The sequence below is a fragment of the Uranotaenia lowii genome, chromosome 3 (assembly GCF_029784155.1).
Source record: "Uranotaenia lowii strain MFRU-FL chromosome 3, ASM2978415v1, whole genome shotgun sequence".
Classification (NCBI taxonomy): domain Eukaryota; kingdom Metazoa; phylum Arthropoda; class Insecta; order Diptera; family Culicidae; genus Uranotaenia; species Uranotaenia lowii.
Genome location: NC_073693.1, coordinates 251797899 through 251824705, shown reverse-complemented (window position 1 = coordinate 251824705; position 26807 = coordinate 251797899). Strand labels below are relative to the sequence as shown.

The window sequence follows — 26807 nt, the reverse complement described above, 5'->3', positions numbered from 1 at the left end:
CTTATGATCTTAAAATAACCTTGATCTATAATGTACGCACTGCAACATGATGTACACATGGTTTCTCAATTTTTAGCATCATAAAATATTTGATTTTTCACTTTTATCAATTTTAAAACACGTTTTTACTTAAATTTGTTGACTTGGGGCATATAGAGCACCATATTATCGAGGCATAATGAGCATTTAGAGCATTGAGCATTAGAATCTAGCAGCGAATTAAAATTGTTTTATAGCGCCACACCTTGACTAGTTTTCATCCGACGATTTAGCCTATGGGTAAGGTGTCGGAGAGGTAATCAAAAGACTAGAGTTAGATTTCTGTTCGAGGTGATTTTTTTTCATTCACAATTCATGATCGATTTTTTTATTGTTACATTATACGGCTAGTAGCATCATCCGCCGAACAAAGCACTTAATGTTTGAGCGTGCGTGAATTGTTTGTATTCTACAAACAGACCTAGATTATTTTGTAATTGCTTTGTTTGATGAATCTACGACTCACCTGACTTCATCGAATTGAATTCGCTGCTAGATTCCCCGGCAAAAACGCACATCTTGCTCTGATTAATGGTGCTCATACTGCCTCAGGGGGGGTTCTCATTATGCCTCCACAGTGGCTGGTTTTCAGCTTTTGGAAAAAAATTTTAAAATGCATTTTTTAACGTTTTCATCTAGTTTTTCACGTTTCAGCCCGTTAGGGAATAGGCTTTTCAAGTGTCTGAACACGAAACAATAATGCAACCTCCATATTATAGCTATTTTCTATGGTTAAATAACCGTTTTCCTTAAGGTGGCCATTATGCCCCCATCTCCCCTAATGACAAATTATCAAAATCGGTTAACATTTGCGGCCAAAGAACGCCAATTAAATACCTTTAGCTCAAGTATCCCTAAAATGAATTTGAACCGAACAAGCAGCATTGGAAGGTTAAAATAACAATTCATGCTTTTTACTTTTCTTTTGCCAAATGCCAGCCAGTCAAATGTAATGGAAAATTGAATCCTTATGCACATTGCAGTTTGCAGTTAGCACTTGACAGAATCGGAAACATACATGAAACATACCAGCTAAATCTGGACCCTATAAAGCTTGCGAGAGAACCACTCAGTAAGTATGGGTATGCGGCTTTCCTCGAATTCAGAGTCCAACATACACGCCATTTCTGGTAAAGCTCTCTTCCGAGAAGTAATTCGATGCTCCCTTGGTGTTGGTTCGTGAATATTATTTCCTGCCAACACTTGCCCGGTCCTGCCGCGCTGTGATGTGGCCAGCTTCAGTCAGTCACTACTTACTGGGCAATCACGTATCACGTCAGTGCGTGCGGAAACGTGTCACGAATGTGAACTTGTCGCCGGAAAAGTTTACTCTCGTTCGCCTGCCAAGAACTTGCTGCTAGAAGCTAAAACGGACCAGGGCTAGGATGTTTTGTGGTGGCCACCGACATTTCTCCGGCCCGGGTCCAATTTGTGCAATCGCGTGACGTGAATTTTGAAGTGTGTTTTGATGCCATCGGATAATGTTGGGCAGCATTCGGGCCTGGTGTTACAAGGATTTGGGCATCGAGGAGCAAGGGTGCTGCAACTGGAGGAAGAAGTAAGCAGAAAGTTATTTTTTTTTTGTTTTTGGTGACTCATCTATTGCCAGTTTTGGGGTGCCAGGGAGAAGTTTAGAAAAAGATACTTAGTCTAATGACCGGAATGAAAGGAGTTTTACGTGATATTAGAACTATTCAGTGTTGCTCAGTAGCACAAGTTTTCGTTTAGACAAATTTCTATCTTTGAATGGACTGAATATTTAAGAATTTAATTCTAATTCTATCGTATATGATAACTTAAGCTTTGTTTATAACAGTTCAGGAAACATCCTAATTCAATCATAATGAAAACAATATAAAGATGAATGTATTTTCAAGAACGAATATGAAAATCAATACCTCGTCAACAACATTTAGAAGAGCAAATCAACGATAGACATTGTTAAAGACCCTCGAAGTGGATTGAGACAAGATCCAAATTGCAAATTTAATTAAGAGGGATGCAAATACCAAAATTACCAATTTTTAGTTGAGCTTTCGAAACAAACCTTCATATCTCAATAAATATCAAGTACTAATAGCCATTTTTAAATTTTTTGTTTGTTTCGGTTATATTCGTTTCGCCATCTTTGTGTCATTCCCGAACTTATACCAACGTTGCAATTGGCAGACAGTTATTGAAAAACTTATCCGGTACAACGGGGCTTGTGATATAGCTCAGTTGGCAAGTCTGTTGCCTCCTGAGCCGATGTCCGCGAGTTCGAGCCCAAGAATAAATATCGAACACAGTTGTACCGGATAAGTTTTTCAATAACGATCCGCCAACTGCAACGTTGATAAAGTCGCGAATGCCATAAAGATGGTAAAACGACTATAATCGAAACAAAAAAAAAATTATCCGGTACAACCGGTTAGATATTTACTCTTGGGCTCGAATTTACGCACATTGGCTCAGGAAGCAACAGACTTGCCAACTGAGTTATATCACAAGCCCTATTTTTTAATCAATTTTTTATTTTTCAATTGAAATAATTAAAACTGCTTAAATCAAAAATTCCATACAGGATTTCATGTTCCTTTTAGAGCGCATTTTCTCGAACCATCATTTGAGCGAACTTTTTTGCTTAATTTGATCAGATTTCATCTGAATAAAATAAATTAAATGAAATTTTCTGATCGTAAATTCATCGTTTGTCAAGTCCGCTAATAAAATTATTTTGCAACCCACCGTGTACAATGGCCGTAGAAACCTTGGGAGGGGAGTTTGAGGGTCCCCCATGAGGGTCCAAAAATGCCAAGCGGAAGAACATTTTTCAACTCAGAATATCAAATTCTTAATCAAATGTTGATAAATGACCAAGATGATTCAAGAGTAACAATCTCGACTCAGAACTAAGGACAAATCCTCGAAATCTTATCCCAAGTCCACAATTCTACTAATGTTTTTTTCAAAAGTTTTCTCATTTGTTGATAGAATATAAAATTTTAATAACATTAGACAAAGCTTTCTAGATTGCCTTGATTTGTTTGACTGTATTTGTAAAAGCTAACAAAAATTTCATTTGAGTATTTTGAGTAATATTATTTAAATGCACAAGAAAGGTTTTATTTAAGCATAAAATTTGATTTAAAATTGATTGATGAGTTTCAACAAAAAAAATTCCAAGTGATTTTTCATCAATTTCAATGAATAATTTGGATACTGGGGAAAATTACCCGGATTTCTACGGCCGGATACTTGCGGAAAAATAATTGGAAAATATAGGTTGGAATAATTCTGGATTTTGTGGTTCCCAATTTGATTATGAACATTAAAATTCGACGACTGTGATCTGATTTCGGATTTTAAGTCCATTTTCTTGTTCTTTAATTACAATTTGGATAGTAATTGTGACAAACCCCTGATTCGAATTTTGATTTTGCTTTTAATCTTAAATAATATGCATTTATCATATTCAAAATTTATCATTTCAGGAACATGAAAGAAAAAAAATATTTGAAATACTCACCAACCATTTTCAAGATTTTGATTCGAAATTTTTATTTTTATTTTTTTTTTTTTGTAAAATTGGAACTTAAAGTTTTAATGGTGATCCAAACTGAAAATCTGGAACAGTTTCAGTATTCGCCATTTTCATTTAAATTCACGAGTAGAATTTTGAATAAATAACTGAAGAGAGGATTTATATTAGAAGCCAAAAATTCAGGATTCATATAGGAGATTTCTGGTCGAGAATTGTGAAACAAGTTTTACTTTTTGGTTCATAATTAATAGGAATAAACTGCAACTCAGATCCAAAAATAGTTTTCAAATTCGGAATTTAGATTTTGAACTCGGGTAAACCGGCAAAATTTAGTATCGGAATCAAAATTTAAGATCGAATTGGAGGTTAATAATTAAGATTGAAATAATAATAAGAAAATTTCATTGAGGATTCAAAAGGTAGAAAATCGCTGCTTTATATTTTAAATTCTCGAATCTATATTAATATTTGTTTTAAAGACTTTAAATCAGAAGATATTACAAACATTAAATAAATTTGGATATATTTAAGAGATTTAAATTTTTGAAAAATCTAGCTGAATTATTTTTTTTTACAGGATTCCACTTAAAGAAGAAACTATGGGATCAAATCAATCAAAAGATTCCTTTTAATTCAACCACGATAAATGAAAAGTGCATATACCAGCATTTCGATAGCAACTTACAACCTTCTTCAGTGAACGTTTTCGATTGATTACTCACTGAAGAAGGTAGTAAGTTGCTATCGAAATACCGGTATATGAACTTTTCATTTACCGTGGTTGAATTAAAAGGAATCTTTCAATTGCTTTGATTCAGTTGAATCATTCAACCAAGTAGGCTCACAACACAACAGAGAAGAAATTATTATCGATAAATCTTGGTTGTTCGAAAAACTTGTCCTTTCTCTTCAATTAAAAATTGAGCTGCAATTATATTTTTGGTTTGTTGTTTAACAGTATTTACAGAGTAGGTTTTCAAAAATACAGTCTCAAACTAATGGTTTTTCTGAACTTTTTGAAAAATGAAAGGGAATTAAAGGTAAAACAGCCATAGCTCCTGTTTCCGATGCGTGCGGTGTGTCAAATAGGCTTCGTTGCATTCCTCGAAAAAAATCACACATGATACGTTCCATTTGGTTCAAAATTTTCAAGTCCCAACATGCTTTTTTTGGAGCTATTTGAAAAATGTAGGGAAATTGAGGGTAAAACAGCCATAACTACTGTTTCCAATCCGAGCGAAGGCTCAAATAGGCTTCGTTGGATTCTTTGGAAAAAATTACATAGGATACAACCCATTTGGTTCAAAAATTTTAAGTCCGAACATACTTTTTTCAGAAATCATTGAAAAATGTAGGGAAATTGAGGGTTAAAACAGCCATAACTCCATTTTTCAAAGCGTGCGGTGGATCAAACAGCCTTCATTGGATTCCTCGGAAAAAAATAGTCAAGATACGTTCCAAAAGATTAAAAATTTTCAAGTCCGAACATGCATTTTCTTAACAATTTGAAAAATTGAGGAGAATTGAAAGTAAAACAGCCATAACTCCATTTTCCGAAGTGTGCGGCGGCTCAAATAGCCCTCATTCGGTTGCTCGAAAGAAACTACACAAGTAACATCCCATTTGGTTCAAAATTTTCAAGTCCGAACATGCTTTTTTCAGAAATAATTTAAAAATATAGGGGAATTGTGGGTAAAAACTGCCATTTCTCCATTTTCTTAAGCGCGGTGGCCAAAACAGCCTTCATTCGATTCCTCAGAAAAAAAAAATACACACGATAGGTCTGTATTTTTCAAAATTCTCTGGTTCGAATCAGTGTTTTTCTGGAATGTTTACAAAATATAGGGGAATTAGGGGATCAAAAGGCACTATATCTTCGTTCGTAAGCTTGTGCGGCGTTTGAAACTATGTCCAATCGATCCTCCGGACATTTTCACAAAAAGAAAGTATAATTTCATAGATTTGGGTCATGTACGACGAAAGATATTGAATTTGTTCGCGGTTTATACACTTTTTTCCCATTGTGCAACGGTTTTGACAGCTATCGATTTGATGATGATGGATTTTGAATGAAGGATTTAAAATGAAACTGTGCAAAATTACCCAAACCGAGACCCAAATGGAAGTTTAAGTGCAAGGCAGGGAACAATGCAACCTTGTTTACAAGAGTATTGAATGAAAACTTGTATACATGACTCATATTTTATCATTTTTTGTGGATAATATCTTATCAGATTGAGTAATAATCTTGACATATAGGTATCAAAGGGTGATCTAATATAGATATTCATGTAGAGACTTTTTTTTTATAATTTGAGATATCAAGATGAGATATTTTGATATACAATTTTCTTCATATCAATATGTGATATAATTTAGTACTCGTAGGATGTTTAAATATCTCAAATTATAGCAAAAAGTCCATGCCAGCATATATAAATTATATCACCCCTTGATAGCATTATATCCAGACAACATCTCAATCAGATAGAATTGAGACCACCTAAATGCAAAAATATGAGTTTTGTATGCAAGCTTGTGTGAAGTTTTTGTCTTATATGTACACATTCTCTTGTATGCCACGTTGGACGACCTCCTGACTTGAACTCAAACTTTCATGCATTGTTTCCAACTTGAACAATTCTTGATAAATTTGGGTACCAGCCTGGATTATTAAAACCTCGACCTGCAAATATATCGCATTGGAATGAGTCCTTCAAACTCCCAATTGAGGCCCTCAGGATCAGAGGGATGCAAGTGCCAAAATCATCAATTTTGAGTTAAGTATTCTTCATGTTTCAATGCACATACATATGGTGCAAAACTCAGCTTTTTTATAATTTTTTGAACACTTTTTCAATTGAAATAAAACCGCTCGAATTCGAAAAATATAAATTCGAGTACCTTTACAACTTCAAAGCGCGTTTTCCCGAAACTATAATTCAGACACTCGCATACCTCTGATCCCAAGCGCTTCAATTAAAGTTTTCGAAGCATTTGCTTGCCCGTCAGAAAAAAAACAACTGATCGTATCAAAAGAGATAAATTAATTTTCTTTTTTCGAAACGACCAAAACGAAGACTTTTATATCAAAATATCTGATAAGTTGATAATATCTCGTTGAGATGGGTTTGAGTAACAATTTTGAAATGCAACATTTTTGACAAAAGTATCACACTAATGCCTTCAAACAAGCACAATGAATGTTAAATTTCTATAAAGATGTCACCAATCTAAATGGTTGTGGTATAAATGCAATACAATACACGTGAAGTCAATTTTCGAATAAGCCGACATATTCATTATTTCCATTTTAGTATTGGAAAGTATTTTATAATAAATAAAAAAATATTATTCTATTTGAGAAAAGCTTCGCAGGCCGCAATCAGGTTCCTCGTCCCTGTCCCATCTGATTGAGTTATAATCTTGATATAATACGGAAGTGATTTAATTTAGTTATTATTGCATGCACTTTTTGTTATAATTTCAGATATTTTAACATCTTACGAGTATTAAATTATATCTCATTTTGATAGGAAACAATTGACTATTAAAATATCTCATCTTGATATAGTTTTGTGTTTATCTACTGACCGGGATATCAAAATAAGACAATAATATTGAGATGGGTTTGAGTAACATTTTTTATATGCTTTTCTGATCGGGAGAGCATAGCATTTTGTCTTAACTTTACGGACCCGAGCTTAAGAGCTTTTCTAGATCTGCACCAGCCAATTCCGGAACGGTGCCGGTGGGGATAACCCGAAAAGAATTACTGTTTTGACTTTTTTTATTTGGAGTTCTTACAGACATATTTTTACAATTGATCCCAAAAATGAGGAAAATTAGTAAGAATGCACACAAGACCTATTATGCATAAAGAACGTTCTCTTAGGTCTCAGAACGTGTTGAATTACGTTTCGTGCCGCTTTAACGATCATTATTGCTCGCCAGTTCTACTCATCTGGTCACCGAGTCACGCACCCTGAACAAAAGCTTTGGCCCCACTTCACATACACTCATGCAACCCCGAACTGACAGTGGGATAAAATGTAAAATAACATAACATTGAGCGACCCATATGAGCTTATCGATTTTCCGTTTAGGTTTGGATACATTCACATAGACAAACAGGAGATTTTCTTATCCACGAAAATATTCTGTTCTATTTTGTTTGCTTTCTTTGATTCTGCTGGTAATGTTTAAGGCTTTTCTCTTTTCAAAATTTGCTGTGGGTTGATCCGGAGGCTCGTGGAAAAACCTTCAAGCTTCAAGCAAGGCGGAAAGAAGGCAAGTCACAATCGTCAAACTCAAAAAACGAAGGGGGGGGGGGGGAACAAGCTAGCGATAGACGCGCGATGATTTGTCAAAACGGCAGTGAAAGGTGCTTTTTATTTCCAACTGGGAGACGTACATGAAAATGCTTTTCTACAGGAAATCCGGCTTTTGCCAGTTGATGTGTCATTCGGTGTCTTTCTTTTTTTGTCTGATTAGTTCAAATAAAAAAGTTATTGATGAAAGCCAGAGACAATTGAAGTTGTAAGCAATCCGTTGGATAAAATGGTGCTATGAAAAATAGATTTTTTAAATAGTTTATTATTTAAAGATTACTTTAAAAAATTCAGATTAAGCTCTTTGTTAACGAGATTAAATGGAACAAAGTACCGTAATCCGGGGTAAGATTGATCTTTTTTTTAAATATTTTTCGATAATTTATTCTGTAAAGGGGAATGTGGCATGTTTCATATTTTTAAACCAGAATTGGACTCCTATGAACGTAAACATGGTTGCATAAATTTATTAGATCACATTAAATTTGATTCAAAAATCAATTTCGTCTTTGTTTAGAATTTCATGCTTTGGGGTAACATTGATCAGTCTCTCTCTCTTTTTCAACGGTTTTAACGAATTTTCTAGATCATAAAAGATACAAAACACCTTCATAATATTTATAAATGCAAGTTTATCTGTTTCTAAGGCAATTCAGAAGAAACTCAAGTGATATTAAATTAATCATGAAACTTTACAAAATTGAACATAACACTTTCGGTGGTTCAAAGATACTAAATTTGTAACTTTGGGTCAAGTGATTTCTGAGATTTACAATGCTGAATTCCGGTGTTTTTTGGTTTAGATTTCTTTACGGGTCAAAACATACAAAAAACAATATCGTGAGCCTCAATGTGTTAAGTCCGAACAACAATTAAAATCAGAAGATAGACAATGATGCTGCATAAATTAAAGGGCTTAATTTTTTAACACTACTTATACAATTTTAACTACAAAAAATTTTCCTTTCATTCAATTCCCTTGGCCCTCGCACTATTCCCCTTATTTTTTAATGATAGGGTTTCTAGCCTCTAGTCCTAGAATGGCTTAGTCTTCCAGAACTCTCCCTCTTTTCAAACATCAAAAATTTACCTCAAAATATAACAAAAACTACACTAAAACTAAACATTCACTAAGGAAAAAAGTTGAACACTCACATTTATCAACCTGTTGCTTATAAATGCTTCGATTTTATCAGGAAGGGTGTTTGTTTGCGAGCCTTCGAAAAAATAGATATTTCCACTCCACTCCATGGATGAAGGAAATTCCGTTCAGGCTCTATACACGGACTTCAGTAAAGCTTTTGATAGAATCGACATCCCTTTGTCAATTTTTAAACTACATAAAAACGGATTCAGTACACAACTGCTGAAATGGATTGAGTCGTATTTGACAACCGTACACAAATTGTTAGATTCAATGGTTCACTTTCGAAAAGTATATCCGTTACATCTGGTGCGCCTCAAGGCTTCCATCTCGGTCCCTTATTATTTATCTTATACGTCAATGACATTACTTATTTACTGAATCAGCTAAACGTGCATATATATGCAGACGATATGAAGCTTTATATGAAAGTCAATAACGAAGAAGATTTCAGGATGTTTTAAAATGAAATAAATATATTTTACAAATGGTACAGTAAAAGTCTTCTTGAACTAATCGTGAAAAAATGCTCAAATATTGTATTTTCAAGGAAAAATTATCCGTCATATGAAATTGTTACATAAGGAAATGAGACTGTGGAGAGAACCAATAAGATAAGAGATCTAGGTATTATATTGGACTCAAAACTTACCTTTGCAGATCACTATAACTCAGTAATTCAGAAATCAAATAGTATGCTTGGCTTTATAAAACGATTTAGTTATAATTTTCGAGACCCATATACACTAAAAACATTGTACACAGCTAATGTCCGATCCATACTTGAGTACTGTAGCGTTGTGTGGTCCCCTTTTCAAATTTCTCATAAAAACCGTTTAGAATCCATTTAAAAACAATTTGTTATATTTTCTTTACGAAATCTAGGATGGTCTCAGAGCCAATTACCAAGCTACGAATCACGCTGTTTACTAATAAATATTGAAACATTAAGTGTTAAGCCTAGTCCACACTAGGCAACATGAACTGCGATTTTTGTTATGAGACAAACTTTGTTGTTGGTTTGTTGGAAACCTGAGACGGTCTCAGTGTCTCCCGAAGAAAATGGGAGACGCTGAGACCGTCTCGAGACGAACCGTCTCCTAGTGTGGACTAGGCTTTAGAAGAGAATTTGCTGCAATCTCTTTTGTAAACGACATATTTAATCAGCGTGTTCAGTCTACTTATCTACTAAATCAGTAAAACTTTTATTGTCCTTGTCAGCAGTTGAGAACCAGAAATCTGTTTATTTTAACCTCTGCTAGAACTGATTATGGAAAAAATAGTCCAATCAATTGTCTAATGAAGAATTAAAATAAAAACTACCGGAAAATAGATTTTACTATGTCTAAACAGCAACTAAAAAGTGCTTTTTACGGCAACAGGCACCGAAGAACCTAAGATTGTAGTATTTAACTTAATATTAAGATTTTAATCCTAGGTTTAACCTTTTCCTTCCCATGGTAGCACAGGTGATCCACAACTTTGCTCAGCTCGCATTTCAACTAGGCGCTTTGGATCAACACCATTTTTTCACCGAATGTGTAGATATGAGTGAAGAAACATCGCACGAAATTTGAAGAAAATCGGTTCTCTAGGTTTTGCTTGGCTGGCAGATCAAAAGCTGCGAAAAAATCGATTTTTTTTTCGAATTTAAATCGAGATGTTATTTGTTGTTCAATAACTTGACAAGTTTTTATAATTTCCTTCAACTAAAATTGCTGACAAGCAGAAGGTTGCTTATGCAAGCAGAATCAAATGATGGTTTATTTAGATTTCAACTTAAACATATAAATTTTTGAGTAAGTAAAGTGGATCACTGGTGATACACTGGGAACAAAACGTACTTTTCTTCTTGTGAAGCTTCTTATCAATATACAAGAAAATCATCTCGTCAACAAAAAAAATCGCTTCTGGATAATTATTTCCTCTGCTTAAATGACCACATGTCTCGAAATATTTGTAAAAGTTCGTGATTTTCTCGAAAAACGACATGTTTTGTTTTCCTTGCGCAAAGTGTCATGTCATTTTTAAAACGTGAAAAACCTCGTGGGAAGGAAAGGGTTAAGAATATATACATGTATATGTAGTCTACGATGTTTCGCGAAATAAATAAATTATTAAACTATTTCATAAATTATTAAATTAAATTATTTCATAAATTATTTCAAAATTGAGGACCTTTGAGAACAGATATTTAATAAAACAGGGGAACAATAGTTTGAGTGCCTGTTTTATGAACTGGTTTACGAAGATTTGGTGTCACATACACAAAGCTAGCAGTGTACTGCAGCTGGCTGTGAAGCTGTATTGCATTTTATATTCAACTAGCTGATACCGTACGAACTTCGTTTCGCTTTAAATCATTGGTACGTCAAAATGAGTTTAGAAAATGAATTCGAAACATTCTTTCGACAATTTCGGGGAGAAAATTCAACAATGTTTAAAGTCGCTACTATTACTATTACTTGAAATTCAAATTAAACGGTTGATTGGCTTTTTATTAAAATTTATGTGAGAGTGTTTTCTTCTCGATCGATTGCAAAATCTAGACATTATGGCAGAAACATGTACTATTTGTTTATGTGCACGACTCTTTTGCTTGACCTTTACACTTAATTTGGTATCAATTAACTGCCTCCAACAAAATTATTGCACAAAACACTGAACTTTCAATGAAACCCTCTTTTTCTGTCCCATGGCCCGAAATGCGATAATTGAAACCAATTTTACATTCCTCAAAACTCCCTTTTGCCATTTTTTCTTTTCAAATTATATGTAAAATAACGTTAGGAACCTGAAAACAGTGAACAGTGAATACAGACGCCCCTTTCGCCGACCCTTGACACGGAACATGCTACCTGAAGTCAATTGCTCATAGTTTATAACCCTCATCTGAACATTTTCATCTCAATCCGATGCATGATCACGACAATATCACGAAAACAGTGAGCAACTTGACACCTGAAATCAATTATCTTTTCTGTTAACCTCCCATGTGTCAATTTTCATTACAATTCTATGCTCAATCAAGAGAATATCGTAAAATTAGTGAACAGATAATAACCCCTTTTGCCGACCCCTGAGTCAAGATTTGAAACCTGGAAGCAAAAAAGGGTCCCTCAAAACTCCTATGCGGAAATTTTCATCTCAATCCAATATAGAATAACGTCAAAATCGCAAAAACATTATAGTTGGGTATGCACGACTCCTTCAGCCAACTTCTGATCCGCAATTCGAAACTTGAAATCGATTGCTCGTCCCTCAAAACACTCATGTGCTAATTTTCATCACAATACGATCTATAATAACGCCAATATCTCAAAAACATTAGTCAGTGGATATGGACGACCCCTTTGGCCGACCCCTGACCATAAATTTGATAACTGTAACTGATTGTTCGTCTCTCAAAACACTCATGTGCAAATTTTCATCACAATCCGGTGTATAATAACGCCAATATCGCAAAAACAATATTTGTCTTGTATGGACGACCCCCTTAAGAAGGGGTCGTTCAAAAATCTAAAAACATTTTTCATCATTCCTGGTCATAATGAGCATCCATGCCAAATTTCAGATCTCTAGCTCTTAAGACGGCTGAGTCTATAGAGGACAAACAAACAAACAAACAAACAAACAAACAAACAAACAAACAAACAAACAAACAAACAAACAAACAAACAAACAAACAAACAAACAAACAAACAAACAAACAAACAAACAAACAAACAAACAAACAAACAAACAAACAAACAAACAAACAAACAAACAAACAAACAAACAAACAAACAAACAAACAAACAAACAAACAAACAAACAAACAAACAAACAAACAAACAAACAAACAAACAAACAAACAAACAAACAAACAAACAAACAAACAAACAAACAAACAAACAAACAAACAAACAAACAAACAAACAAACAAACAAACAAACAAACAAACAAACAAACAAACAAACAAACAAACAAACAAACAAACAAACAAACAAACAAACAAACAAACAAACAAACAAACAAACAAACAAACAAACAAACAAACAAACAAACAAACAAACAAACAAACAAACAAACAAACAAACAAACAAACAAACAAACAAACAAACAAACAAACAAACAAGCAAACAAGCAAACAAACAAACAAACAAACAAACAAACAAACAGATAATTGCTTTTTATATATATAGATATATTTTTCATTTAAAAATTGATTTAATTTGCTTTGTATCGTCAGGAAATAGATCACTATCATCGATTATGAACTTCACTTTGCTTGGGATAAGTACAATAAAAAAAAACTTTTAGCAAATTTTCGAATCAACTTTTTTATTATCGTGGCTAGGTGACTGGTTAATTCGACGGCTAGTAAAGAAAAGAAGCAGAGCATAAATGCTCTACAATTGTAGGCCGGAATAATTATTTTTCATGGCAGGAGATAAAATAACAGTTTAAGAAATGGAATCTTAAATCAACCCTAAAATGTTATAAGATAAATCATGCCGATTTGAAGTTTTCAAAAACTTTACATAATATGAGGAACATTGGAACTGGACGGTAATTGCTGATACATCTGGCATTACCTGAATTAAAGACAGAAACGACTTTATCAATTTTTAAGATTTCTGGTAAAATTATTCTTTTCAGTGTAGGCCAGGAAAACTATTCTCAACCGAGGATCCAATCCAAACTGCGGCCCGAATAAAACTTTTCTCTATAGAATCTACAGAAACACCGATTCTAATTTAAGTGCTGTGCTTCTTTATTCGATCGCTTCCCGAATACCACTGATCTATAAAGATAAAGTTTTTGATTTACTCATCTTTGTTCGAATTTTATGGCACGGAAACGAGTCAAAGTTTGAGGGATTTTTGTTTTTATTATTCGATGGTTTACACCAGAATATTGTTGAAATCCTCAGAGATTATTTTTAAAAATTCCAAATAATAAGATTTCACGAATTTTATCAGGACCACCTCATTTTTCTGTTTTTTTTTTTTAAGATTGAATTTCGAGGACAACTTCGTTATTGGTTGCAGGACGATGTTTGGAGCTCTATTTACAAATGATAAATGATCAAATTAAAATTTTTGGAAAGTTAGGGGGTCTTCTTGTTCAAATAAGTAATCAGTCGCATTCTTTGAAATAACGTGTGTGGCAATCAGTAAAATGTTTGTTCGAAAGCTTTTAATTTAATTACTGCTGGAAATTTAGCAGTTTTTCAGCAGATATAAGAATTTCAGAAAGTATTTTTTTAAATGTAGTTGAAAAACATGCTTTAAATATAACTAATTACAATTTGAAATAAATGCTACTTTATTTTAGAAACAACAAAAAATAAAAAATGTTACAGTGGAAAGAATTTAGCAAAAAGCAATATTTTAAACTCGATAAAAAAATCTACTTTCAAATATTCATTTCATCTACATAAGCGTTTAATAAATTATAAATTTGCAAAATTGCATAATAAGAACTTTTTCCAGAAAACTTATATTTTTAAAATTCTTCATACATTTCTTTGGGTTTTTTTATAACTAGTTTCGTTTGACCTACGAATACATATGCAAGCAACGGAATAGTATACTTAAAACTTACCCTTGCCGTATATGTACATCAAGTTTCATACCTGTACAGCAAAACGACTCATATTTTTGTTCGTAGAAAGAAGTGGTGTGAGCGCCAGATGTTCTGGAGACTTGCAAATCGGGCCTTTGTGATCTGGGTTTAGTTGATGAGATAAAAATTAAATTGAATTTGATTATGATTTTTTTTATTTCGATTTTAGATTAACATCTAGTACGTTTTAATCTCCAACTACCAAACATGAGTAGCTGTCTGTCAGAAAAAGATGATCAAATTTTCAAAAGGATTAGAAGAGGTAGTTTGGTAAAATACTTCTAAAAGTTGACCGAATCGGCTGAATTTAGTATGGGTCTTTTAGACATGCCAAGCATGTCTTGAACCCATAGATTCTGGTATTTGTGGTTTTTTAACCGGACCCTGACGGACAGCATGCAGAGGAATCCTTGAATTGAAAAAAAAAATCTTTAGCCTTACCGTACGCAAAATATCTGCGTTTAAATTAGCCACAAATGTTCGCTGATTTTGATGATGTTAAACTCATTCTGTAGGTAATTGATTTTAGTATCTTAAGTTAAGATTCTTAACATTTTAACACTAGGTTGTTAAGTTGTAGTTAATTATTCGAGGCCAGCTCTAATAAAAAGCCCATAAAATAATCTCTATTTATAATGTTGATAATTTTTGACAGTTTTACTGATTTGGGCGAATTAAATAAAAAAAGACAAAAAATATTTCTGTTCCCCAATATATTGGAACGAAATTAACAAATTTTTTTAATGTACTCTTCGGGTTATATTCACCCGAACGACGGCGTCAAACGGTTAATTTTACCGGAACAAAAAATATAATATTGGGATTATGATTGAAAAATTGAATCAAATTCGGTGCAATATAAAAAATGAAAATAAAGTGATACATTTAAAAAAAAAATTCCGGTTTTATTTCAAATCTTTTAAGTGACGTTTGACATAATTTTTTGAAAACATCAATAACATCTTCAAATAGTTTTATGAAATTCTAACAACGGTTTTGTCATTTTTGGTTCAAAACTGATTTAGATTTGGCATCACTGAATTTAGCAAGGCAAAAAATTTTCCGAAATCAAGAGCTGATAGAAAAAAAAACTAATTGTTTATTTGATCCAGCGCCCCAAAATGAGCTCAAACATTCTCTGACCTCGGCAAATGTGGATTCAGTTGTTTTTTCACAACATATTCGGAGGTTTTATAATGTTGATGGTTGTGATTTAAACCCTTTTTTATTAAATTTTTCATGCTTGAAATTATGATGTCTGAATTTCAAAACTCGGTTATAAAACTTGGCATTTCGATACAACGGCAATCAATCAACAAAATTCTCAAAACTATAAGGGTATATACGGGCGCCAGTATTGGCGAAAAATTGGCCTCAGCCATAACCTCAAACTTTGATGAGCTGATGGCCTCACCAGTGATGCTAGGCGCGTTACTAAAATCAGTATTTGTTTTTTTTTTTTAAACTAATTATAATATTTCTGAATTGATTAAATTTTTTAACAATCAACAGCTAATCGTTTGAATTCATTACGGGGCGTTTCTCATAAAATTGATGAAGATAAGCCATCTTCCGCTAATGAATTTTCAAGGTGAATTTAAAACATCTGAAATATATTTTCATGTACTGCTCGGTAAAGTAAAAAGAGTTGTTTCCAACTTCTAAACGAATGCAAAATCATTCACTGTTACAAAAAAAAGTAAATTAATAAAAGCCACGTTGATGTTGACTATGAAAATAATAGCCTGCATGCTCTGATTATTTATAACATTTTCACATAATTCGCTACATCGTTTAAGTGTGCGATACAGACAGTTGTTATTCAGTTCAGATGAATGTTGCGTTTAATTTCATATTCTTATAGAAATCTAGGGGAAAGTTGAAAATTCTCAGTACTCATGAAAACGTTTTTCAATAAAAATTCAATTTAAAATATAATCATTTTCCAAATATCAATGCACTTGGCAGCCCTGACCACCCAAAAAAATCAAAACACGAGCATCTGTGTGTCGCTTTTCCACAGGGCGAATTTGTCGATATTAGTACCACAAAATCGCGTTTATCGTGCGCCCTTCTCAAAAATTGATTCTGTTCTCCCATGGTTTGAGGTTAGGGCTGAGGCCTCCTGCTAAGGTGGTGTTCGTGTAAAACTGTCAATATATCCTAATAAGGGTATATACGGGCGCCAGTATTGGCGAAAAATTGGCCTCAGCCATAACCTCAAACTTTGATGAGCTGACGGCCTCACCAGTGATGCTAGGCGCGTTACTAAAATCAGTATTTGTTTTTTTTAAGACTAATTATAATATTTCTGAATTGATTAAATTTTTTAACAATCAACAGCTAATCGTTTGAATTCATTACGGGGCGTCTCTAATAAAATTGATGAAGATAAGCCATCTTCCGCTAATGAATTTTCAAGGTGAATTTAAAACATCTGAAATATATTTTCATGTACTGCTCGGTAAAGTAAAAAGAGTTGTTTCCAACTTCTAAACGAATACAAAATCATTCACTGTTACAAAAAAAAAAAGTAAATTAATAAAAGCCACGTTGATGTTGACTATGAAAATAATAGCCTGCATGCTCTGATTATTTATAACATTTTCACATAATTCGCTACATCGTTTAAGTGTGCGATACAGACAGTTGTTATTCAGTTCAGATAAATGTTGCGTTTAATTTCATATTCTAATAGAAAACTAGGGGAAAGTTGCAAATTCTCAGTACTCATGAAAACGTTTTTCAATAAAAATTCAATTTAAAATTTGCATTTTCAAAATATCAATGCACTTGGCAGCCCTGACCACCCATAAAAATCAAAACACGAGCATCTGTGTGTCGCTTTTCCACAGGGCGAATTTGTCGATATTAGTACCGCAAAATCGCGTTTATCGTTCGCCCTTCTCAAAAATTGATTCTGTTCTCCCATGGTTTGTGGTTAGGGCTGAGGCCTCCTGATAAGGTGGTGTTCGTGTAAAACTGTCAATATATCCTAATAGCAACGTTATCTTTTAAATTGTAGAGCTGTACATTGTATTTGCATTGCAGATCATTAGGATTATCGATCATTAGACACATTTCACCGTGACGTAAAATCACTTTTCCAGGCTTTTTTGAACTGTAATCATTTTAGAAGTCAACTATTTTTTTTAAATGAAAAAAGTAGTGGCAAACGGCCACAAATTGAATTTCCTTAAAAATGAATATTATTTGATCATTAAAAAATTTAAGTTTTTTGTGTTGTGATCGTTTACTCTTGTGACATTAAATCGATCTAGAATTGGCTATTTCGTTTTTTTTAAACCCCATTGGAAATAAACCAATTCTTTTTTCTAGATAAATAAGCCGTAATTGCTGGTTTCAAAACGTATTCAAAGTTTTTCCGAAACAAATCAGTCCATATATTTTAATTGATTATTTTGCAAAAATTGTCAACATTTCACTTTTGCAACAATAAATTTGATTTTCAAAATTATAAAAAAAAAACATGTTTAAAACAAATTTTATCTCTATTTTTGTTGGTTTTGTGTGACTCGAAATTATTGACAAGTTCGAGATTTTTTGATACGCGAACGGTTAAAAATCACTTGTGAGCAGTACAAGGGGGTGGAATGTGTCATAAGACATTTTCCGCCCACTATGCTTGTATTCCGAAACTATTAACGGTGGTCCATAACGTTGAATCGTTCAACACATGAACTACGAAAAAAGTACCCAATACATTTTACTACTGAATGTTTCAACCTTTAAGAAGGTAGCTTTCTATGTGTATCAAAACACAAGATGTAACACGGGACGACATCGATTAGTCTCATTTTAACTATTTATATGAAGCGCTGGAATTACCCAATGGTCCCAATGCAGCAGTCTCATTTATCATCCAACATTGGTTGAAAAGTAACCTTTCTTGGCGACAACGAGACGCCACGGCATTACTTTACATCGAAGAAAAAAAAAACAAAACAATAAAGAAAAAACAAATCTTTCTGAAACTGACTTATGAAATATAAATTTTATCAATGGTGGGTTCTTCAATAGTCCAGCGAAAGTTTAATCCTATTTTAATCATGTAATAACGTATACTTCATCTTTGAAATAAGAGCCAATATTGCTATGTTTAGTTTGGTTTGAAAATGTTTTCTCCTTAACCTCTATTCCAATTTAAATAATGACTGTTTAGCTAATCGTTATCACTTGATCTGAAAAAAAAAATACAAAAACAAACTGCTCACTGCTAGCGTAAAAATTGCACCCCACAATGACGTCAAATGCTCAATGCAGTATCATCCGAGCGTGGTCGTTTTAAATTCAACACGAACTTCACAGTCCTCGTCCAAGGACTCCCGGTTAGTCTTCCCTATTAAGCTTCGCTGCTGGCTAACCAACAGAGAAACCACCCACCCACACCTAGCCGAACACCCACACCAAGGGTGCTCCAACTAAACTGACACTCGGCCGGCCCACTGCATTAGGGAGCCTCTTCTGAATCCCATCATAAAGACGGGACTCTGACGATTTTGCCGCCTCTGAGCTGTCGACCTTCACGTTTAGCAATGAAAGCTGACGGGATAATCGGTTTTTCCCAGCCAGCCACAAACACACCCACCCCTTCAACTCATAGAGCAAAACAGAATGCTCCCATCATCAATGACTTTCACGACAATCTTTTCACCACACAAAAATTCCGTAACCGCCAGTCGCATAATCACACTACTCAAGAACAAGTAGGCCCCTTGAGGTTAGGGTTGCCAGAAATACTTGAAGCTTAGCACTATTTATACCGGAGGGGGTCAAATGACATTTTTTTAACTTCAAATGACTATAACTTCTATTACCTATATTTATTTTTTCGCAAATTTATCTTCATGACTATTTTTATTTTTAAAATGCACATTTTTTTGCACAAAAATATTTTTTTTTAAGTTTGTAGATTTCGAAATACGTATGTGTTATACCTATTTATAGCGCCGGGGGTCAAATGACCCCTAACACCTTTTCCGCTAAAATTCTCTTGTTTCCCAACCGATTTTTACAAATTTTATAGGTTTGGAAAGCTTGTAACGTGACTCAAATATATTTCTCAGATAATGTCAAGCTACAATCATGGACTTTAAAGTTATTCATAGTATAAGAAAAAAAATCGGAAAAACATGTATCGGGAAAATGGCTCTAAGTCAGTTATTAGGAGATCGAGAAAAAATTCATTTGGTGCTTGACTGAAATTAGAAGCTTTACGTTGAAAATATGGAAAAAAAAATTATTTTTTTTAAGATCATGACCACAAAAAAATGTAAAAAATTGGTGTAAAAATTGTACTTTTTCATGAATCAATCTCCAAAGCTGTCCCAGTCACAATAGAAATTTTTTGAAAATTGAATAGAAAAATTGACGTAATTTGTGACATTTTGGCATCTTTGGATTTATAAAACATGAAACACAGAAATTTTGACGGCCATCCAAATGTAGCTGTTTGTAGACATTTTAATCAATTTGCATTTTCTTAGGCAATTCTTACACTAACGTTCGGCTTTGCACTGGATTTTGAGTATTTTAACGCAAGATTTGGGCAATAAAACTATATGCACAAGAAAGGACCATTAAATACCGGTTCTAGTGATGTATTAAACTGGCAATACGTTGCATAACAAAAATATGATCAATAAAATAGTGAAGTAGTTTCAGAATTTTGAAAAGTCAGCACCAATTCTTGCTTGGCAGACGGGCGCAGTGGGTGGTAATATTTCAAAGCTATTTTGTACACAGAGACGGGTCAAAGGAAACGAAAAAATTCGCACGCATTAGCGCAACATTTCAGGATTGATTTTCAGAAAAATATTGATTATATTTTTGTCACAAATTGCACCGCCAATAAAATTACATCACTAGAACCGGTATAAAATTTCTTTTCTTGTGCATATAGTTTTATTGCTTAAATCTTTTGTTAACATGCTCAAAATCCAGTGGAAAGCCGAACGTAAGTCGCAGAAAAAGCAAATTGATAAAAATGTCTAAAAACAGCTACATTTGAATAACTGTCAAAAACTCTGTGTTTCGTGTTTAATAAATCTCCAGATGCTAAGTATGTCACAAATTACGTCAATTTTCTAATTAACTTTTCAAAGAATTTCTACTGTGACTGGGTGATTGGCGATGTGCTTTGGCGATTAATTCATTAAAAAATACGATTTTTACACCACTTTATTACATTTTTTGTGATCATGATCTTCCATACGTGCAACGTATAGCTTCTAACTTCAGCTTTTTTAGGCATCAAATGATTTTTTTCTTGAGCTCCTAATAACGGACTTAGAGCCATTCTCACGAAGCATGTTGTTTAGGATTTCTTTTCTTAGACTACGAATAACTTTAAAATCCCAGATTGTAGCTTGATATTGTCTGAAAACTATATTTGAGTCACGTTACAAACTTTCCAAACCCATACAATTTGTAAAAATCGGATGAGAAACAAGAGAGTTTTAGCGGAAAAGATGTTTGGGGTCATTTGACTCCCGGCGGTATAAATAGGTACATACAAAATGCCGGTATGTTAAGTGTTTAATAAAAAGTTTGGAAAGATTAATCAATCTTATGTCTACATAGTCTTTATAGACTTTTTGAAAAAAGGAGTAAACAGAAACGATTGCAAAATTTTTAAAGTTTGTATGCTCTCTTCTGAAAAAGAATAGGATTGATGCACTGATGATATCTGGATTTGAACACGAGTAAAAACGAACCAAGTAGAACAGTATTATTCAGTAGAGAAACAAAACTTTGAATCGATGTGTCTCGTCACAATCGAAGCATTTCCTTCATCTTTCTTTTTATTTTGATTGAGAAAAAAATTTGATGAAAGACAGAAATAAAATTTCTTGAAAATATCGTTTTTGTCTCCAAACAAGTCGTTCTTGATGGTTTTTTTTTGAAGATTCCATCAAAACATGGTGTCTTTTTTTTACCTTTGAAAATTTGCCACGTTATAGACAAGGCTCCCCCTATCCAACGCACAATACAGTAAATAAAATCGAACGGGAGGTCAAGAACAACCTTTTTGGTCTACAAAATGCACAAGCGAAATTTACAAGTTATCGTTAATAATTTTTCTAAAAAATTTTAAATTCTAGATTTGTTTAGATAACTTTAAAAAAAATTACAACATCAAAATTTTTGATAAAAATCTTTTTTTTTATTTATTAAAATTAAAAATTTAAATACCGAAGAAAATTTTAAAAATAGCCATAAAAATTATATAAGGTTAGCCTTTTAACTAACTGACAACATTGAGAAGAGGAATAATTTCTTAAATGCACCTAGTGGGTTTACTACGGCCGTTTGATGAAATGACTGACAAGACAACAAATCTGATCAATGAATTTTGAGGGTGATATGCTTTGAACATAAAAGAAAAGAGAATTTTATGAATTTATCATCTCAAATCAATTTAAACATTTATTTTTCAAGTGTTTAACGTTCCCCACTGAAAAGAAAGGAGGAGTCTTAAATACTTATTTCCATATCATTCCTATGACAAATTTGACCACATTTGTCTAAAATTTTTTCGAGTTATGCAAAAAACGTATGAGAGTCCATAAGCATAGAAATATTTCTCCATCCCAAAAACCCTCCCTTAGTAAAATTGGTATGTTTCGTATAACTAGAGGGTAATACGGTCGAAATTTGGTCAATATCAACTTGAAGTATTCCTTTCAATATAGCATTTAAAAAACCTGATCACCCTTCATTTTGAAGGTGTGTGTGTGTGTAGAATGTTGCTCCAATTTTGATTTTGGAATTCACTCTCCAGTTGTCAAAATGCCGTCCAAGGAAGAAGAGCAACGTATCTAAATTTTGCTCGCGCATCGCGAAAATACGAGCTACTCGCACGCAAAGCTGGCAAAATCGCTAAAAGTTGCCAAATCAACCGTTACAAATGTAGTTAAAGTGTTTGGGAACGTTTGTCGACAGCCAGGAAGACAGGGGGAATCGAAAACCGGAAGCCACTGAGACGACAAAGAGAGTTGCCGGTAGTTTCAAGCGAAACCCTAACCTCTCTCTCTCTCTCTCTGAGATGCCGCAAACAAGCTGGGTGTATCGTCTACAACCGTGCATCGAGCCAAAAAACGAGCCGGACTATCGACTTACAAGAAGGTAGTGACTCCAAATCGCGATGATAAACAAAATACGACGGCCAAAGCGCGATCCCGAAGGCTGTACACGACGATGCTGACGAAGTTTGACTGAGTGGCAATGGATGACGAAACCTACGTCAAAGCCGACTACAAGCAGCATCCGGGACAGGAGTTTTATACGGCAAAAGGAAGAGGAAAGGTAGCAGATATTTTCAAGCACATGAAACTGTCAAAGTTCGCGAAGAAATATCTGGTTTGGCAAGCCATCTGTACCTGTGGCTTGAAAAGCAGCATTTCCATAGTTCCGGGACTGTCAACCAAGAAATTTATGTGAAAGAGTGTTTGAATAAACGTCTGCTGCCTTTCCTGAAGAAACACGGTTGGTCCGTACTGTTTTGGCCGGATTTGGCATCTTGCCATTACGATTAAAAGGCCATGGTACGCCGCCAACAACGTGCAGGTGGTTCTTAAGAACAAGAACCCTCCCAATACGCCAGAGCTCCGCCCAATTGAGAAATACTGGGCTATTGTTAAGCGGAACCTAAAGAAGACCAAAAAAACTGCTAAGGACGAGCAGCAGTTCAAGGCAAACTGGCTTTCTGCGGCGAAGAAGGTGGACAAGGTGGCTGTACAAAATCTGATAGCAGGGGTTAAGCGTAAGGTCCGGCAACTCGGATTTGGAAAAGCGGAAGCCTAACTGAATATTTTTCCTGAATTTTATAGTAATTAAACTTGAAAAAGAAATTTAATTTGATTTTTAAATAAACGATTTCACCGATTTTCACGCGTTTTCCCTTGACCAAATTTTGACCGTCACAATTTTGGAAATTTTTAAACCTCCCTCCCTCCCTGGTAAGACAAAGTAAGATTTTTCAAAACATCCCCTTCCACCCCTAGTAAGATCCTACGTTTTTTTATTTTTTGAGAAATTTACACATTTTTTTCAAAAATGGCTTGAAAATATCCAAAATGTGACATCCATGCTGCATAGCAAGGCACTTTGTTAGTAAAACTGCATAACTACATTCGAAAAGCACAATTCATACAAAACAACAGATGAAATGTCATTAACGAGCATAGAAAACATTATTAACTGTCATCAATTTCATTGACTAAAGCGCCTCATATTGATTTTTATAGATTTTTTAATTGATGAAGTCATTTTCGAAATATGATGGATTCAAATCGTGGTATCACTACTTTCTTTTTTGTTTCTATGAATTACTCAATTAAAAAGATAGTTATGATGAAAAGCAAATAGTGAAGATATTTTTTAATAATGTGAATAATTTTCGGCAAAGCAGTCCAAATTTTATTTAACAAACGAGGTTTATTTTTACACCGACGTTTCGATATCGTATGATATCATCTTCAGGGATTCTAAAATGTGTTTTGAATTACAAATTTGTGTGTGATGTGTGATCTTATGTCTTATTCTACTTACAAAAATTCATCGTTGTTTCAGCTTTTGTAAAAGCGTACTGTTTAGATTTCTTCGTCACTTTAGTTTCACTGTAAGTAATATCGTTAAAACTAAGAAAAGGTGTCATGAGATTTGAATTTGAATTCTCACCAGAAATATAATTTTGTAGGGGTAAATTTATGCGGTAGAGTTTTGTATAAATGTTGTTACGACGGCACTATGATTATTGTTGGTTTTCTGAGTAGTTTTCTTATAGTTGGACTTCTGAAGAATATCCAAGATTGAAGCAAAGATTGCATTCAAGTTTTTAACGTCTGTTCTCTGGTTAACAGTGTGTGGTGTGTTGAAAATGTGGCACATCTCCAAAAAGTTGAGAGTGTGTTTGTTGTAACTAGAATCTAAAATAGTGGTTTTATCAAGATTGAATGTGTGACCTGTTGCAATTATGTGATCTATCAGAGCTGTGTTATCTTTTTCTCTATTTTTTGTGTTTTCTATGTCTTCGTTAGATGTTTTTTCCCTAGTTTTTGTTTTGTTCGCTCCTTCTCCTAGTTTTTGTTGTAGTATTTTGATGTTGCTTCGGTGTCCCGAGATTCGTTGGTCTAATGTGTTTCTTGTTAGCCCGATGTACACGTTGGGGCAGGGTTCTTCACACGGGATCTTATAAATAACATTTGATTTTTCACCAATACATTTGGGATCTTTCACCCTGCTGAACAAATCTCCCACGGTTATATTTCTCCGGCTGGTAATTTTGATGGTGGGATAATCGGTTGACAGGCATCGTATCAGTCGTTCAGTGAGCATCGGTACGTACGGAACTGATCGATACGTCACATCATGATCTGCATGTTGGTTGGAGCTTTCAGACGGCGGCTGTTGATGATCAGGAATATTGGCTATTGTTGGAGATTTTGGTTGAGCTGGGTGGATTTGGGTGTGATAACATTCTGGATGGTGCGGATGAAAGATAGATGTTAAAAAAAAAATAGTTAACACTTTCTTATTTAAGTAAATATGAAAAAAAATTCTTTGAAATGAAATCTTTAAATTTCTTATTTATGTTTTGAAACTACTTGAAAAAAAATTGATAACTTCTAGGGCTTATTTTCGAATGTTAAAAATTAACATAAATACCTTACTTTTAATGTGAAATAGCTCAAACCTGAAAAATTGAAAAGAACCTTCTTTTTTTTTTGTTTATGTTTGCATTGGTGAAGCAAAATCGTTATAAGAAAATTTTTGTCACAAACCCCACCGCCTCTCCCCCCATGAGTCGGTTTTTCCTACGGTCCTGAGGTGTTCCCATTTCATTTGGAGCGGTTTCAAAGTATTTTATAAACCATTTCTGACCCCAAAAACTCTTATATACCACAATTTACGGTTCAGTAGTTTATAGGGAACAGACAGACAAATATTCGTTTTTATATATTTAGATAGGGGAAAGTCGGGTAAGACGGACACTCTAATGTAGAATAGCAAAAGAAAATCAGTTATTTCCTTTTTCATCGCAGTTTTCGGTAAGATGGGTAGTTCAGGGTGTTTTCTATCACATTTACCATTGGCAATAGTAAATTTCCTCGACCAAGACTGTTTTTATGGCAATCTAAAACATGATTGCAAATTACAGTTTTTTGAAATGATCGGGTAAAACGAACACTGCGTAATAAAGGTACAGGGTGGATACAGTGTGGTTTTCGTAGTTTCGTTTCTGACAGACAATTGCACTTGCCAAGAGCTTCTATGAGCATATGGAGGATCAAACCGATAAAAAACTTGAAATATCTGGAGAAACTTATGTGTCCGTTTTACCCGACCTTGAAGTGTCCGTCTTACTCGACCTAGCAACATTTTTTTTTCAAGACGTTTGTTGCTAAAGCCCGTCAACCAAAATTCGATGGTTTTCTTCCAGATGGTCAATGAGAAGCCTAGTAAAGATTCCACCGTTGAAAACGTTTGAAATTTCGGATAATGTTGCGAGTTATGGACTATTTCATAAGTAGAGAAAATTACAAAAAATGGTCCAGCCTGAAAGTTTTTGTTTGTTTTGTTTACTATTCTGATACTTTGCTTGCTGCAAATCAACAAAGGGTCTCGAAAGCGTTAATACACCGAAGAAAACATATTCCTTTTATTAGTTTTTTTTTTCTATATATTGTAATTTTCGAAACACTGAAAGTGTCCGTCTTACCCGACTTTCCCCTATATTATTTTGACGTTGGTTTGTACCTGGTATTAAAAAGTGGTCTGAATTTTGAAAACACTATTTGTAGCTTAAGTAGGTGCAAAACACATTTGTTAACCAGAGATATGGAGACTCCAAAAACTTTGATGATCAGTGTTACATTTAACTGATACAAAATTTTCTGCGAAACTGGCAGCAATACTTTCCCTACTCCATATTGGTTTGGTTCATAATGCTAGAAGATATTGTGTTTATACCTTGGAAAACATGAATGCGAACATTTTTCTTCATACATATAAAAAATGTTTTTCCAAAGCAAAAAATAAAACATTCAGAACCCAATATTTGTTGATAAAATTTTGGTCAAAAGAATTTCTAGAGAATTCGAATTTTCTTCAATTCCACCACCCACTGAGAATGTCG

General features: G+C 33.9%; 1 protein-coding gene across 1 annotated transcript in view; it reads left to right on the top strand.

Annotated features, from left to right (window-relative positions):
- The first annotated feature begins 1444 nt into the window (after positions 1 to 1444).
- Positions 1445 to 26807, top strand: part of LOC129756293 (voltage-dependent calcium channel type A subunit alpha-1) — a 145585-nt gene continuing 120222 nt past the window's right edge. Inside the window, exon 1 of the mRNA XM_055753118.1 lies at positions 1445 to 1597. Within this exon, the coding sequence (XP_055609093.1) occupies positions 1521 to 1597 (77 nt within the window). The 5' untranslated portion in view covers positions 1445 to 1520. The remainder of the gene's footprint in view (positions 1598 to 26807) is intronic.